General features: G+C 38.7%; 2 protein-coding genes across 2 annotated transcripts in view; both read right to left on the bottom strand.

Annotated features, from left to right (window-relative positions):
* Positions 1 to 628: 628 nt before the first annotated feature.
* TLCD5 (TLC domain containing 5) lies at positions 629 to 7983 on the bottom strand. The gene is given in 4 exon segments (XM_090267905.1): positions 629 to 3129; positions 3131 to 3641; positions 5260 to 5459; positions 7784 to 7983. Coding segments are annotated over 3 exon segments (735 nt in total). The 5' UTR covers position 5459; positions 7784 to 7983; the 3' UTR covers positions 629 to 3104.
* A 5714-nt stretch (positions 7984 to 13697) lies between these two features.
* POU2F3 (POU class 2 homeobox 3) overlaps positions 13698 to 17252 on the bottom strand; it is a 111201-nt gene continuing 107646 nt past the window's right edge. Inside the window, exon 12 of the mRNA XM_090266130.1 lies at positions 13698 to 15790. Within this exon, the coding sequence (XP_090122256.1) occupies positions 15750 to 15790 (41 nt within the window). The 3' untranslated portion in view covers positions 13698 to 15749. The remainder of the gene's footprint in view (positions 15791 to 17252) is intronic.

The raw sequence follows: 17252 nt of genomic DNA, 5'->3' as shown, positions 1-17252 counted from the left end.
ATAGTTATTATCTACAACATCAAGAAAAGCTGAAATGAGGGATTCTCCTTCCCTTATCATTCTTTAGGTTTCTCAAAATTCAAAAGACCGATATACATTGACACGAGAGTATCCCAAAACAAAAATCTGCACACCCATCTCTTCACTTCTGAGGCGTAAGGAGAAAAGAATTGGTACCAAATTAAGCTTATTCATTTGTCTGGTATGGAACAAGTTGAACTGTGCCAAAATTTAAGAGCCAGCTTTTTTTTTTTTTTTTTAAGCTCATGCACTAAGCCACGTTTTGCTAGGCTTTTGCTAAAATCAGCATTCCCTGGCATTCTATTTTGACTACAATTTTGTTGGAAAGAAACTAGCCAGCATTTTAGGGATACTGACTATAAGAATAAAGAGATGGGTGATATTACTGTGAGATTATTTCCATATCCAGCAAAACTCTTTAACCAAGTGACAGTCATTTTAAAAAGATTCACTGTTAGGATTTTAAAAGCAGCAAGAGAGGAGAATGACCTATAAAGGGGTACCGATATGACTGTCAGCTGATTTCTCAAAAGAAACTTTGCAGGCAAGAAGGGACTGGCAGGAAATATTCAAAGTGATGAAAAGCAAGGACCTACAACCAAGAATGGAAGGGGAGATAAAGTGCTTCCCAGACAAGGTGAAGCTGAAGGAGTTTATCATCACCAAGCCATTATTATATGAAATGTTAAAGGGACTTATTTAAGGAAAAGAAGATCAAAACTATGAACATTAAAGTGAAAACAGTATCACAACTATCAACAACAGAAAGTAGGGAATGAAAACAGGCAAACTAAGGAGACAGCCAGAGCGGGAACAGAATCATAGGTATGGGGAGCATGTGGGAGGTCAGCTGGGAGAGGGGAGAAGGGAGAGGGAGGGAATGGTACAGGAATTAAGAAGCATAGTAGGAGGGTGCAGAATGGACGGGGATGTTGAGAAGAGCATTATGCACGACCCATGGACATAGACTAAGTCAGAGGGTTACTGCTGGAGAGAGGGGGGTTGCTGAGTGGAGGGGACCAAAGGAAATTAAATTGGGATGACTAATAGCATAATAAAACATACAAAATAAAATTTAAAAATTAAAAAAAAATCCACTGTTAACATGCCTTTAAAGATGCTTTGCCTGGAGCACCTATGACTACATGGTCCCAACCACTCTGCCATGTGTGGCCAGTGACGTCCATTTTCAAGAACTCTCATAAGGTTCATATTACCAGTGACGTAGGATGAGCTGACACTTCCCACTGACCTTCGGTCTTGACTTCAATAGCCCTATACACTTGCTTACCAACAAAGTAATCAATCATCACTGATCTAACAATCAAATAAACAGCAAAGATATAAATAATGCTTCACTTTTTTATAAAAGCCCTCCACTAAAGACCTCCATTAATGAAATGCTACATGATGTCACTATGAAATATACACAATGGGGTATTTCATTCAAAACAGGATTTACACTGAAACAAAGGATAAATAAGTGACCTGCCCAAATGATTAGGTATGTGAGTAGCAAAATTCTACAAAAGAACCCAGGAACTCTTGATTCCAAACTTCTTGTTCTAAGCTTACATTCATGCTTTTCCTAGGTGAGATTAGAGAGTATCACACCAAAAAAATTTTTTTTCCTTCCTAGACAGGCCTTCTCATAATATTTTGTCCACAGATTATGGTACCTTTTCCAGAGAAAAGAAAAAATAGTAAGAGGACTAAAAGAGAATGTATTTGAAATGGGAAAAAACAAAAAAACTCATTACCCTGGGGCCAATACACACTTTACTCTTTGATTCTATTTTGCAGTGAGTATAGCAGACCTGAAAACTGAACTGCCTTCTATCTCAAGCACAGTGGAATCCACATGATAATCATTACGGAATTTAGTCACAGCCTCTCATGCCTAGATTAATGCACATAAGTCCCAAGAACTGGCATAGTTTCCCTGGTAAAGTAGAATTCACACAACAGGACTCAGTAAATCTGCCCACACTTCATTCATTACTCATCCAAGCCCCAGCTCCGTGGTCTCTGTGCAGAAGAGTTAACATAGCAGAACTGAACTGTTTGTCCTTGGAAAGGTTGGCCCTTGGCTGGCAGCTGGGAAAAGATTTTGAGAGGGCTCCAACCAGTAACTGATCAGACTGGCTCACAGTGCCTAAATTGTGCAAACAATATGGTTTATGCTGAATAGCTACTTTCTTTCTGGGAGTCAGGAATTTTGCTACATGCCCAGTAAAAACCTTGGACAGTGAGTCTGGAATGAGCTTTCTTGGTAGTCATTTCACACATATTGTCATAAATCATTGCTAGAGGAATTAAGCATATCCTGTGTGATCCCACTGGGAGAGGACTAGAAGGCTGGGTCTGGGTTTCCCCTGGATTCTGCCCCAGGTGCCTTTTCTTTTGCTGCTGAGTCTTTGCACTGTGATAAATCAAAGCTATGAGTACAACTACATGCTGGGTTCTGGTAGTCCTCTCAGCAAAGTACCAAATCTAAATAAAGGTGGTCTTGGGGACCCCAACACAGTTGGTATAAGGAGGCTAAATAAGTAACCCAACACCACGGCCAATTTCACCCCCATCCTTCTCTCATCCTTCTACCTCCCTTTGTTTAAGAAGATCCAGTTCCTTGACCCACTGCTCAAAATGCCAAAGGCATGTTATCTTCATAAAAGTTATTCATGTTATAGTAAATGGGGTGAGTTTATTTAAGTTGCTTCATGGAAAGAAGCAGGATAGTGTTCGTTGAAGTAGTCACTTCTCAAAGGAATAAAAAAGAAATAGCACTAATCTTTTTGAGTTCCTTTCTAAGCTGTCTGAACATCAAGCATTCCAGGGACAACAGGACTCAGTCACCACAAACTAGAAGGAATGCAGTTCTGACTTATTCAAACTACCACTGGTTAGTCTCACTTTAAGTTAGTGTTTTAATACTGGTATATGCTCCACTTTAAAACTGATCGATAAATTTAGCCCTTTTTTGAAACCTAAGTTTGTTAGATAAGCATGATTCCTTAACAGCCATATTGCCAACCTGATTCGCATGGCTAACTTTCCATTCCATTAATTGGAATAAACCTTGGCTAGTGTGTTTTAGGATGTCCATTGTTTTACTTGTTGCTTCTCACTCCGCCTGCTTCTCCATGCATGGTACTTCTTAATGCTTTTCCTCCATGCAAAACTCCAGATGCTTAACATAAAACACCAGGACACAATATACATGGCTGTACCCCCAGCCTTCATTAACCACTTGGGCTTGGGTGATACCATTTCACAGAAAAGGAGGCGAGCTCCTAAGCCAATCCTCACTCCAGTAAACAGAGCCACAAAGAGGAAGTCCACCACATCTCCAGTGAAACTGTGGTAGTGGCCTGTTTCACGAAGAAACCAGCGTATCTGTAGCAAGGGGTTTGTAATCTCACTTCCAAAGAGGACTGCGTTGACCTCTGTGCCCGACTCTCCAAGCACCAGGGCCATGATGATGCCCAAGATACTCAGTGTGTGGTGAGCCAGCATCAGGGCACCCTCAGACTGGAAGTAGATGCACCAGCCCAAGTCAAAGATGAAGTAGCCCAAGGTGAGACACAGAACGTACACTTGGAGAGGTGTATTGGGTGAGCCTGAAATAAACCAAGACAGAAACAAATTGAGCGACTAGGGGTGGTGCTGCCTTACACAGGGTTCCTATGTTACTGTCTTTCAAACATTTTTTAAAGCATTGAAATAAAAAACATTGGCAATCACATGCTTTTTTAATGGCAACCAAAGAAAGACTAAAATCTAAAACCTTGGTCTTTATCAAACCAAACAATGTTACAGGTCCCAGAAAATGCTGTTCTGATTAATCAGATTTCAATAAGTGATTTCAGCACCAGCAATGTTCTCAGGATCCTCTCTATGTAGCAGCAGAAAATAAAATTATTTTGTTCATTCAGTTAAAATCCTACGATTTAAAAAAAATTTTTTTTTACCAGTTAAAAATCTGTTTCCAAAGCTTTTAATTATGCTGTTTTGAATGTCAGATTAATTTAGTAATTTACTGAGTTAAATTACTGGATACCTAACCCATCTTAAAAGTAGACTTTGGAAAGAACTCTAGAAATTAGTGTGTTACACATCCAAGAACATAGGATGCAAGGATCCGATTGTTCAAATCCATTAAGAACCTTCATATAAAACACAAAGTTTAAAAGTTGCTTTATATCAGTTTCACAGTTTAGAGGGAAACTCAGAAGTTCAATATAGATATCTAAGAAAAAATTTTTAAAAAGAATATAAGGTATTTTTAAAAATCCTATTCAAGAGGATTTATAGACTGAACTATGTCACCCCAGAATTTGTATGTTGAAGCCCCAACCCCCAGTACCTCAGTATTTAGAGACAGAGCCTTTAAAGAAGTAATTAAGTTAAAATAGGGTCATTATGGTGGGCCCTAATCCAATGTGATTGATGTCCTTATTAAACAAGATTAGGACATAGACACAAAAAAGGGAAGACCATATGAGGACAAAGCAAGAAGGCAGCTGTCCAAGCAAATGAGTGAAGCCTCAGTAGAAACCAAACTAGTCAACACCTTGATCTTGGATTTCTAGCCTCCAAAATGGTAAAAAAATAAACTTCTGTTGTTTAAGCCATCCAGTCTGTACTATTTTGTTATGGCAGCCCCAGCAAACTAATACAAGGGGATACAATTTTTATACTCTTAAGAAAGTAACATTTGAACATCTAGCAGTTGAAAAATTAATATAGCTGCCCAATAATAAGGCATTGATTAAATAAATGATGGTAAATACATACAACACAATATTACTTAATAATTAAAAACAAAAAGGAAGATCTATATACATACATATGGAAAGATGATGTCCTTCGAACATACAATCAAATAAAAAATTGCAGGTAACCAAAAAGTACGTATTATAGTCCATTTGTGTCTGTTTGGAGGTGGTGGAAAATGTTGATATTGGCTTTATGCTTTGTACATTTTGATGGATTACATTATAAGAAGCATTTAAATTTTGTTTTAAAGGTAGAGTTACAAAAAGCAGAAACAATAGGTGACATATACAATATCAGAGTTAACAATGAATGAAGACTCCCAATACAAATTCTAATGGTAATTATTTTTCAATATTCTTTGATATTGTACAAATTCTCTGAAAAATAAAAAGTCCTATCCTTCTAAGACTTCCCCCAAATTATAAATCCCTTAGGGAAAATCCTTTGTCTTCCACCTACCTGGATAGGTAAAAGGCCAAGGGCCATCAATGAAGCCAATGTAAGCTGAGAGACCTATAGAGAGGATTCCATGGGCGAATGTAACCAGCCGGCAGCTCCACTCATAGCTTCGGTGCTTATTCACACAGCAGAAAGAAATGTAGAGTGAGAGCCAGCCCCCCAGGCTGCCCAGCACCTGCAGACACAGAGCTAATTCCATCCTATGAAAAAACCAAAACAAAAAAAAAAAAGGATATACCCTAAGAAAACAGCATTGGGTTCATTCGTGTATAATCTTCATTTCTGCTATAGAACAGTACAAAAATACTGCCTTCATTGAAGTACTGCTTTCTTTTCTATATAGCCAAGACTCTTCTATTTAAGTGTGGCTGTGTTTCTGACTCTATGTTCCTCAACGGTAACATGCTGGCAACTGGCAAAAGCTGTAAACTGAAAATGAGGAGCTGCATTCTGAGTTAGTAGACTGTTTAATATAATACACTGTTATAAGTAAATGTCAGTAATAACCTCCCAGTGACGATTGATCTTGCACAATGATATGTAATATATGTAATATGTAACTTAATACATATATTAGATAATGTGTTCACAATTCAAAAACCCCAATAAGAAGCTTTCATGAAAATATACCACCACTAGTTGTGATCTCTGCTAGAGCTCAGATGACACATGGCAGTTTAATATGGTTTTCAGCTGATACTAAACTGAAGTTTAGATTTGGGTCATGAGTTTATCAATCAAAATGGAAACTTGAGGTAAACCTAAATACAGAACTAAACAGAGTTCAGATACTTTGGAAGGGGAAAAAATTCTAGTTCTATTCAGTCCAGAAATCCAACTCAAAGACTGACCAAGTGGGAAGGAGGATTTGAGGTATTATACAAGTGGAAAGTTTTTGCTGAGATATAAAAATATCTTTAAGATAATTATTTAATTAAAAATGAAAAGAAAACTACACTTTAAAACTTTTACTGGTGATAAAAAGATATCAGGACAAGAATGACTATAACTGAGTCAATTTAGTCATACACGATTGTAACCTGAAAATAACCACGATATTACTAATATTCATTAGGTGCTATATTAAAAATAAAAGTAAAAAAGTCAGAAACATTTCAGACATCTGTCTCATCGCAGCAGGAATTTTCTGCATGGCTACACTTATTGCTTAATCTTACTCTGACAAGTGAAATAGTATCTATGGACCAACACACTTCAATACACAAGCCACTCCGAAGAACGCTATCCCGAGAAAGCTTTATGAAGGTCAAGTTCTGAACAGCTTTCATCTGAAATCAGATTTCTATTTAAGAAAACAGTAGGTGTCATTCATAGACCTGAGTTCCAATTCTGTCTCTGTCCTTAACTAGCTAAGAAGAGTGTGGGCAAATCTTTAACCTCTTGAGACTCAATTTAAAAAATAAATAAATAAATAAATTTATAAAAAGAGAAAAGAAAAAACGGAAATACCATATGATTTCACTTATATGTGGAATTTAAAGAACAAAATAAATAAACAAAAGAGAAACATACTCATAGATACAGAGAACAAACTGATGGTTGCCAGATGAGAGGGAGTTTGGGGGGCTGGGTGAAATAAAATGAAGGGATTAAGAAGTACAAATTGGTAGTTAGAAAACATTCACAGGGATGTAAAATACAGCATAGGGAATACAGTCAATAATATTGTTATAATTATGTATGGTGCAAAGTGGATACTAGACTTATTGGGGGGAATCACTTTGTAAATTAAATTATATTACTGTCTAACCACTATGCTGCACATCTGAAACTAATATAATATTGAATGTCAAATGTAATTGAAAAATGTTTTTAATTGACATTTAAAAAGAAAGAAAACAAAGAATAAGTCTATAATTCGATCCCGTTCTGAGTTAAATTTTGTAAAACATTTAGGGCAATTTTCAGAGTAAGAGCCAGAAATGCAAAGTACCCTGAGTGAAAAGAATCATACTCTCATTTCCTTTTAAACGTGTCACCCACCAGTAATGCAGATCAGCTCATTTGCATATGCCGATTAGTATTTTTTAAAGTCCTCTTCCCTGAATCTTAATTCGTTGGCAGAGCAGAGGAAACAGTAGTCCCTTTACAAATACTTAAATAAGAGAATAGATAGCTGTAAATGGCAAATACAATTTTGTGACCTTGGGAAAGTCACTCCATCTCTGGGATTCAGCTTTTTACTCTTGGTGAAAGAATGGAGAGTATTTAGATGGCCGTTCCAGCTCAGAATTTCATGGCTCCTGCCCCAGTTCCGGGCCTAGGAACAAGAGTGGCGGGGACAAGCAGCACGACCTGTGAGCCTCACAGGCACAGCGAACGCATCTCTCTGGGTTCAGCCTACCGACTTCAGGCCACGTCCGGACCGGACGCACCCTAGCCAAACAGTTAGACCGGCTTCCCGCGGTCTCCAAGCCCCGCACACAAAGGCCTCTGGCACCTAAAGGCAGAATGAGGCCCCCTCCTCTCGGAGGCTAGACCACCTACTCGCTTCTTTACCCACCAGCAAGCCGGACAGGGCGTGTCAACTGCGTCCAGAGCCCACCCAGCACGGCCGCGCGAACTGGCCAGTTGCGTGCCACGATGTTACCTGACCAAGCGAACTGGGAAACCTCGGGCTCCTGGGCTCTGGAGCTCAGGGCCCGGATTCCGGGAGCAGGAAGCAGCGGTAACAGGGAAAGAGGATGAAGCTCTGACGTCTGAAGAGCCTGAGGCCTGGGGGCACCTGGTGGCTGGGAGGACGGAGCGCAAAGCCCCAGCTGGACGAGGGATGTTCTGAAAATGGGCGATGGGTCTTCCTTCGTAAAAGGCTAGGCTGAAGGGTGGGGTGGAGTGAAGTGGGGTTATGGTGATTTAGTGGTGATGTGAGACCTGCAGGCTGTTCCTCTTGCTTGTTTGTTTTCTGTCTGTTTGTTTTAATAATTATCCTTTCCCCGCACCTCTCCCTTGGTGGAACAGCCCATCCAGTAAACAGTTGTTGGGCATCAACTATGTGCTTGCATCCCTACTAGGCACTCTGGAGATGCAAGACATAGTCTCTACCCTGATGCTTGAGTCTAAGTCGTGAAACAAGCACACAAATAACTAATTTTAGAAAAGTGCTTAAGACTAGAAATTAGAAGTTATTTTTTCTCATTTCAGCCCAGTCACCAACTTGGTAGTAGTGTACAACTCAAGCGCAAACCTGGCTTGATTACTGAATGTATGTCTCATCAAGTTACCTAACTTTTCTGTGCCTCTGTTCTCTCATCCATAGATAAGGTATAGTAATAATAGCTCTCATTAGGTTATTGTGAGAATTTTACACACTTGCATGTGTCAAGTGCTTATAACAATGGCTGGCACTTGGAAATCACTATGTAAATGTTAATTATTGTTGTTATGTCACATTGGGTAAATCCTTTCTCTCCTCTGGATCTATTTTAATACCAAGGAAATTAAATTTGAAGAGATGACCAAACAAGTGTAGACCTGAAAATGCAGCAAAGAGGGCATCTGGCTTGATCAGCACAGGCATTGATGGGGTCCTGACAGGCCCAGGCATTCATAAAAGCAAAAGATCTTGAGCAGAGGACTGAGCCTTTAGGCTAGGTCCAGGAATAGTACATAGTAAACAGTCTTATTTTGGTCATTTGTCTTGCCAACCCCTTCAAGAGTTAAGGATTAACACTGTTTGCATTTTTGTTTCCCATGAACGTGGTATGAGGCAGGTTCAATAAATGTTTGCTGGTTGAATGAATAGTAAATGAACTTTGAAAAGTATATTGGAAGCATATTGTGGCTCCTAAATCTTATTATGTATACCACTTGGAACGTGTTTTTTAAATACCCTTTGTGCAGGCTGCACCTTGAGGATTATGATTTAGCGAGCCTGGTGTGGGGCCTAGGAATCTGTATCTTTTAAAATGTGCCCACTTGGGAGTGGGAGAGGTGGGGCAGTGGAGAGCAATGCTGGAAAAATGGCTACAACTGTAATAGAACAAAAATAAAAAAAATAAAAAAAAAAAAAAACCTGCCCACAGGGTCAATGAGATGGTTAGTGACATGAGAACCACTGCTGTTGGAGGACCTTAAATAGCTGATGGCAGCCAAAAATGCTAAGTTGAATCATCTTATTATGTGAATAACAGGAAACCTATGATCTTTTGGACAAGAAAATAATTTTATTATGTTCTCCAAGCCCTTGCTACTTGAAGTATGTAGGGCCAGCAAAATCTGTATCACCTGAGTTTGTTAGAAGCACAGAATATCAGACCCTAACCCCAGACCTACTAAATCAGAATCTGCATTTTGACAAGGTTCCCAGTGATATGTATGCACATCTGGGTAGTATTTCTCACCCTTGACAGCACAATGAATCACTGTAGTTTCTTTAAAAAAAAAAAATCCCAATGCCCATACTACACCCCAAAATAAATCCAAACCTGTGTGGGTAGCAACCCTACTTAAAGCTTCCCAGATGATTCCAATGTGCAACCTAAGTTAAGAATCCCTGCTATACAGACACTCAACTAAAATCAGTATAAAACGAATTGAAGACAACCTGTCACAAATAGGTTGGAATAGACCAGATAGAGGTTATGATAGCCTGAAGAAAAAACACATGAAAAGATCCATTTCACTAAGTAGAATGTATGCAAATCTGAACTTTCTCCTATTTATTCTTGTTGCAGTATTTTGTTTTCCTTCCAGTGTCTGAATGTGAAACTTTCTTATTGTTCTGTTCCCCAGGAAAGAACAGAGTATTAAAGGCTTCAGAAGTCTAAAGGGTGAGGGATAAGGGAAGGTGTCAGTTCTTCCAGTGGAGATTTTATTGGGCCTTTATCCTAGAGTGATTGAGATGCCAGATTTATGCTACATTGCCAGGGATTAAATTTTATTAATTTACATATCTTTGGGCACAATTCTTGTTCCACCAAATCAGATCCTTATCTATAGTGACATCCCTTCAGAAAAGTTCTTGACTGTTAGGGACAGCAGGGGACAGGAAGCTCTCCCCCAATTTATTTGACTAACAATAATAATCACAATAATAACAGATAACACTTATTAATGTACCAAACATTGTTCTGTGGTAGGCAGTTAGACAGACATGAGCAAGGCAAGGATGATGGGCCAGGTACAAAAGGTCACTGGGGCAGAAAGCCCAGGGTACATAGGAACAGGCAAAACTGGGAAAACAGGTACCTTGCCCTCAGGTTTAGACCCCCTGACCTTTCATAATGCAGATCATGTGGTTTAGATCCTCTCCTGATCTTTTCTCCCCTAGCATATTACTAGTCATGTTGTAAAACCCCCTTAGAGAGGGAACAAACAAGGGGCCTGGAAAATAGCTATTAAGCATTAAGCCCCCAGGACGATGAGGTTCTGATGTACATAAAATATAATACATTTAAGCTTCAGCTGTGTTTCAGCACTAGGCCCCCAAAAAACAGCAAAACAAGAGATGCCTTGGCTGACATCAGGACCAGCTGCACTGACTAATGATCCCCTGCCCTGGCACTGACCAATCAGTGGAGATGATGGCCCTGAGAGGACACACCTGGAAAGCTGATGAATATTCTATGGAAATCCTCTCCTGGGACCTCCCTAAATATCCCCACTATTAAGAGCTCTTAGGACTGGAGGATTAAATCCAGAGACATATTTAATGGCGGGCACACTGGGTGCGCATCATGAGCCCCTGTTTCTGAAAGGCCCCGTAAAACCCCAACTTTACACTTTTTTCTAATGACACCAAGTTTGGTTTCATATGTGCAATTTTAATTACGTACAAGTTTACAATCAGCAGTAAAACCTGACAGCATGTTTATATTTGCTTATTTTCATTTTTTCATTACTCCGCTGCATACTATACACATACTATGCTGCATAGGTCCTGCGTGGCTGCGCTAGCACTCATCAGAGCAATAGAATCGTATTTGCTACTTTATACTTACGAAGGTTCTCCTGCAGTGCAGACTTACGATATACACAAATACGCAGTGATGTAAATTAGTTTGTGGATATGTACTTGTTTCATTTACAGTTTTAAAAATAGTTTTCTGTGCTTATAAAGAAAAAATGCATTAAAAATGAAATAGAAATGTATAAAGATGACATTGATTCAAGTAATTTTAAAGATGAGTTGGAGACTTCCGGCCAAGATGGAGGCCTAGACTGACATGCTCCATCTCCCTCCACAACTAAAAAGGAATACATCTACCGCAAAACAATAAATAACCAGAAGTTCCAGAAAATAAAGCTACATGGAAGTCCAATGTATGAAATTATAAAGAAGTGGTGCTTGTCTGGACAGGTAGGAGGGGTGAAAGCGGGCTGGAGAGGTCAAGCTGTGCTGGCGGTGGCAGCTGTGGTGAGGGTGGTAAGCACAGAGACCCATATTTAAAAAGAGGCAAGAAACACCTGGGGAGCACCCCTGGCTGCAGACCAGACCCATCAGCTTGTGATTCCAACACCGGGGAAGACAGACCCCCATTGCCTCGGACTGTGAAGGCCAGAAGGGGTGGGGATGGAGGGAGAAGCTCCTGGTCTCTCAGTGGAGAGTAAATGGCAAGAATCCATCTTGGACCCCTGCCCCCACACAAAACGCCACAGTGTAGTGAGAAGGGTCACCCAGTAGTGATGAGTGCATGGGGCTCCACCCCCTATAGCACAGGAGGTATGACAGCCCCGCCCAGGAAGCAAAGGTAAACACAAAACTGTCAGGATGACACAGATCATGATAGAGATCCGGGTGACACAGCTGACCAGCCAGCAAATATCTGATCTAACAGATCAGCAGATAGGAAATCTTTTTGAGGCACAGTTCAGAGCTTTGGTTATACAAATGCTTACAGACCTGATAGCAGATCTTAAACAAATGGAGAAGGAATGAAGGCTAGTCCTGCTGAAATGAACAAAAACACATATGAAACAAATGGTGAGGGAAAGAAAACCTGGGATCAAATCAACAAATCGGAACATGGGGAAGGAACAGTCAACCAGTGCAGAAAGAGGAAACAAAAAGTGAGGAAAATGAGGAGAGGCTCAGAAACCTATAAGTGGGCCAACATCTGAATCATAGGGTTGCCAGAATGTGAAGAAGAACAATAAATTGAAAAATTATGTGAAAAAATAATGAAGCAGAACTTCCCTAACTTGGGGAAAGAAATAGACTTACAGGTCCAGGAAGCACAGAGAGTTAAAAAAAAAACTGGACCCAGGGAGAACCACACCAAAGACACATTATATCAAAATGTCAAAAATTAAGGATAAAGAGAGAATCTTAAAAGCAGCAAGACAGAAGAAGAGAATTATGTACAAAGGGGTCCCAATAAGACTATCAGCTGATTTCTCAAAAGAAACTTTGCAGGCAAGAAGGGACTGGCAAGAAATATTCAAAGGAATGAAAATCAAAAACCTACAACCACGATTACTCTATCCAGTGAAGCTGTCATTCAGAATAGAAGGGCAGAGAAAGTGCTTCCAGGACAAAGTAAAACTGAAGGAATTCATCAGATCCAAACCACTGTTATATGAAATGTTAAAGGGACTTGTTTAGGAGAAAGAGGATCAAAACTATGAACATTAAAATGAAAACTGTATCACAACAACCAACAGCAGAAACTAGGGAATTGAAACAAAGGCAGACTAAGTAGGCAATGAGAGTGGGAAAAGAATTATAGGTATGGGAACATATTGAGGGGAGGTCAGCTGGGAGGGGGAAGAAGGGAAAGGAGGGAGCTGGTAGAGGAATTAAGATGCGTAGTAGGAGGGAGTGGAGTATATAGGAAGATGTTGAGAAGAACTATATGTACAACCAATGAGCATGGACTAAGGGGTGGTGACAGCTGGAGGCATGGGGGTCACTGGGTGGAGGGGAACAAAGGGAAAACAAATTGGAACAACTGTAACAACATAATCAATAAAGCATATTAAAAAAAGTGAGTTGGAACAATTTTTAATTTTTTAGATGAAGAGGACAAGAGATCAATTAATAATATATACAAAAAAGTATTAGATATGAAAGCAACTTTTCCAAATGTGGAAATTATTTTGAAAATTTTGTTAACCATATCAATTTCAAACACATTGGGGGAACGCTCATTTTCTTGTCTAAAAAGAGTAAAACATTATCTAAGAAATTCAATGTCAGAGGATAAATAATTTGGCTATTTTATATAGAAAGAGCGATTTACTTAAACTTATTGATTTTGATGAGAAAGTTAATAAGTTTGCAAAACAAAAAGCAAGAAAAAAATTTATTTAAATATTTTCACATTTGTAATTTTAATTTCAAGTAAAATTCTATGATTGTTTTGTTCAAATTTTTGATTGTTACTCCTATTATACATATACTATCATTCATTATAATTATCCTTTTACATATGTTCAACTATTAGTTCAAAACTTTATGATTATTATTATGCTATTTATACATTTATTATATTCAAATTTTATTAGAAATAAAACAGTAGTACATAATATTTTTTATTTATTTAAAAATATGGTTAACATGTATTTTTATTTTTCATGTCTCTCTCTTTTTTTAAGGGGCCCAATGTTTTCTTCTGAGCCCGGGTCCTCAACCGACCTTAATCCACCTCTGCTGGAGGACTCAGTTTGCTCTCTCTCGGGAGCATGCCTAAAGCTTTCCTGTCTGTCTCCCCTCCTCTTCTTCCTCCCAGATGCATTATGTTTCCCTTTCTTTCTCCTAAGCTCCAAGGGCTCTTCTTTTGTCTCTGTAACTTGTTTCCTGATACGACACCCAGCTGTCTCACTTTTCCTACCTCTGTAACTCTAAGTAAACTTTCTCTGATAGTTTGAGTCTTGGTTCTGAATATTTTCTTAGCTAGAACTCAAGTACTGAGGTTGCTGAACCAAGGTTGGTCTAACTCCACACGTGAAACACTTGGTCTGTTTCACCACCAACAGTTCCATGCACTTTACATATATGAGAGGGACCCCCCCCCCCAATAAAAAAACAGAATTATCTTCTGAAGGGTGCGCCCTTGTAGTATAGGTTTCCCCTGCTAGGTGAGAGTTCTAGTTGTATGAATCTACCAGCTGGCATTGTTGTGAGAGGCTGTGTTTGGGCTTAAGTGAATTTTTTTTTAAACTATTTCAGTGTATTTGCCCATTTCATGATGGGTGATTTATGAGCACACCTGCCCACACCACGCTGACTGTTCAGCAGTTTTTGACCAAAAACAGCATGACCCCCATGCTCCATGCTCCCTATTCAGCTGATTTGGCCCTGAGCAACTTTTTTTGTTGTTGTTTCCCTGGTTAAAAAAAGTCCTCGAAGGGAAATGTTTTGCTAACATGGAAGAAGTGAAACAAAAATGGCAGAAGCACTAAAAGGCATCAACATCAATAACTGTTTTGAGCAGTGGGGAAAGAACTGTCTCCATGGGTGTATTGCATCAAATGGAGAGTACTTTGAAGGTAACTCAAGTTTAAGAACAGATACACAATTTTTTAATAAATTAAGTTTCATGTTTTTTGCCCCCCCATGTTAACTCTTAATTTTCACAACTCTTTGAGTTACTCTATTGTTACTCTCATTTTACAAGTGAGAAACTGAGGCACAGAGCTTGCCCAAGGTGACATGATTAGTAGGAGGCAGATTGGGATGTGAACCCAGGCAATATGGCTCTGGAGGTCATGCTTTTAATCATCAAGATACACTGCTTCTACTGTACTAAAATCTCCTCCAGATATGTGCTGTATTTTTCTGTATTCACAGCTCCTTACCTCAGTGAAGGGCGTTAGAAGTTGTTTAGAGAAAAAAAAGATCAATTAAATTTTTTTTTATCTTATTGCCTATTATATGCTAGTCACAATGCTAGTCATAGGGATACAACTAAAAAGATACAGCCTCAACTATAAGAAGCTCCCCACAGGCTAGCAGGAGAAGCAGCAGGGTCAGCAAATGTACATAGGAGCATTCTGAGTGCACAGTGAGGAAAGGCACTGAGCCTGAAGCCTGGGTGCTCAGGCCAGGATTCCTAATTTGAGCCCTGGGACTAAACTCATTCTCTGAGTCAGACCAGAAGTATTGGAAGCCCACAGCTGGGCCCACAGGTCTGGAGTCAACTGAAGATCTAAGTACGGAATTTGTAAAGCAGCAGCAACATTTTTTCCCCCTTCTTTTCATTGGACAATGACTGGTTGCTGCCCTTAGATTCTCTTGTGCCTAATTAGATGCTGAAGAAGCTAACCAAGCTTTGGTTGAACTTTACTGAAATCGTGAGTTTTATTAAATCATGCAGACATGAAAGGTAAATGAATGCTCATTTTCAGGCTTGAATCTATTCGGCAACTGTCCAAGTCAATGGACAATGAAAGCTACGGGAGGCTGTGCCTTTAGACTATAATTCGGTTTATTTCTATATTCTATCAAATATAAAACCCAGAACTAGGCCCCCATAAATATAGTCAACTGATCTTTGGCCAAAAAGCTAAAGCAATACAATGTAGAAATGTTAGTCTTCAACAAATGTTGCTGGAACAACTGGACATCCACCTGCAAAAAAAAAAAAAATTTAATCTAGACACAGACCTTAAACCCTTCACAAAAATGAACTGAAATGAATGATAGAGCTAAATGTAAATAATAAAACTATAAAAATCCTAGAAGATAACATAGGAGAAAGCCTAGATGACCCTGAATATGATGACGACTTTTCAGATACATCAAAGACATAATTTATGCAATAAATAATTAATAAGCTGGACTTTATTAAAGTTAAAAACTGCTCTGCAAAAGGAAATATCAAGAGAATTAGAAGATAAGCCATAGATCTGATAGAAAATATTTTTCAAAAGACACATCTGATAAAGAACAATTATCCAAAATATTCAAAGAGCTATTAAAATTCAACAATAAGAAAACAAACAACTCAACAGTAAGAAAACAAACAACTGGTTTGAAAAATGGGCCAAATACCTTAACAGATAGCTCACCAAAGGAGATATACAAATGGAAAATAAGCTTATGGAGAGATGCTCCACATCATATGTCATCAGGAAAAGGCAAATTAAAACAATAAGATACCATTACACACCTATTAAAATGGCCAAAATCTGGAACATGGAAAACAACAAATGCCAACAAGGATGTGGAGCAACAGGAACTCTCATACCTTGCTGGTGGAAATACAAAATGGTACAGCATTTTGAAAGACAGTTTGACAGTTTCTTATAAAACTAAATGTACTCTAAAAATCCAGCAATTATGCTCCTTGGTATTTATCCAAAGGAACTGAAATTTTATGTTCACACAAAAACCTGCACACAGATGTTTATAGCAGCTTTATTCATAATTTCCAAAACTTGGATGCAACCAAAATGTCCTTTAGTAGATGGATAAGTGGATAAATAAACTGTGGTACATCCAGACAATTATTCAGAACTAAAGAGAAATGAGCTATCAAGCCATGAAAGGACATGGAGGAAACTTAAATGCATATTACTAAGTGAAAGTTAATCTGGAAAGGCTATATACTATATGATTCCAATTATATGATATTCTGAAAAAGGCAAAACTATGGATACAGTAAAAAGATCAGTGGTTGTTGGGTGTCAGTAGTAGGAGGGAAACATGAATAGGCAGAGCACAGTGGATTTTTAGGTAGTGAAAAATACTCAGAATGATATTATGATGATAAACATATGTCATTATACTTTTGTCCAAGCCTGTATAGAATGTACAACACCAAGAATAAACTCTAAGGTAAACTGTAGACTTTTGGTGGTTTATTATGTATCAATGTAGCTTCCTTCTTGGTAAAAAAAAAAATGTACTTTCTGATGTGTGATATTGATAATGGGGGAGTCTATGCATATGTGGGGACAGGTGGTATATGAGAAATCTCTGTACCATCTTCTCAATTTTGTTGTAAACCTGAGACTGCTGTAAAAAAAGGAAAAAGAAAGAAAGGTGTTTTTTTAAAAGTTCAAATGGATGAAAACCAGAATCTTGGACA

This window comes from Furipterus horrens, unplaced genomic scaffold (genome assembly GCF_987537825.1).
Source record: "Furipterus horrens unplaced genomic scaffold, mFurHor1.1.pri manual_scaffold_2, whole genome shotgun sequence".
NCBI lineage: Eukaryota > Metazoa > Chordata > Mammalia > Chiroptera > Furipteridae > Furipterus > Furipterus horrens.
The sequence above is the reverse complement of the archived record's forward strand: the minus strand, read 5'-3'. Positions and strand labels throughout refer to the sequence as shown.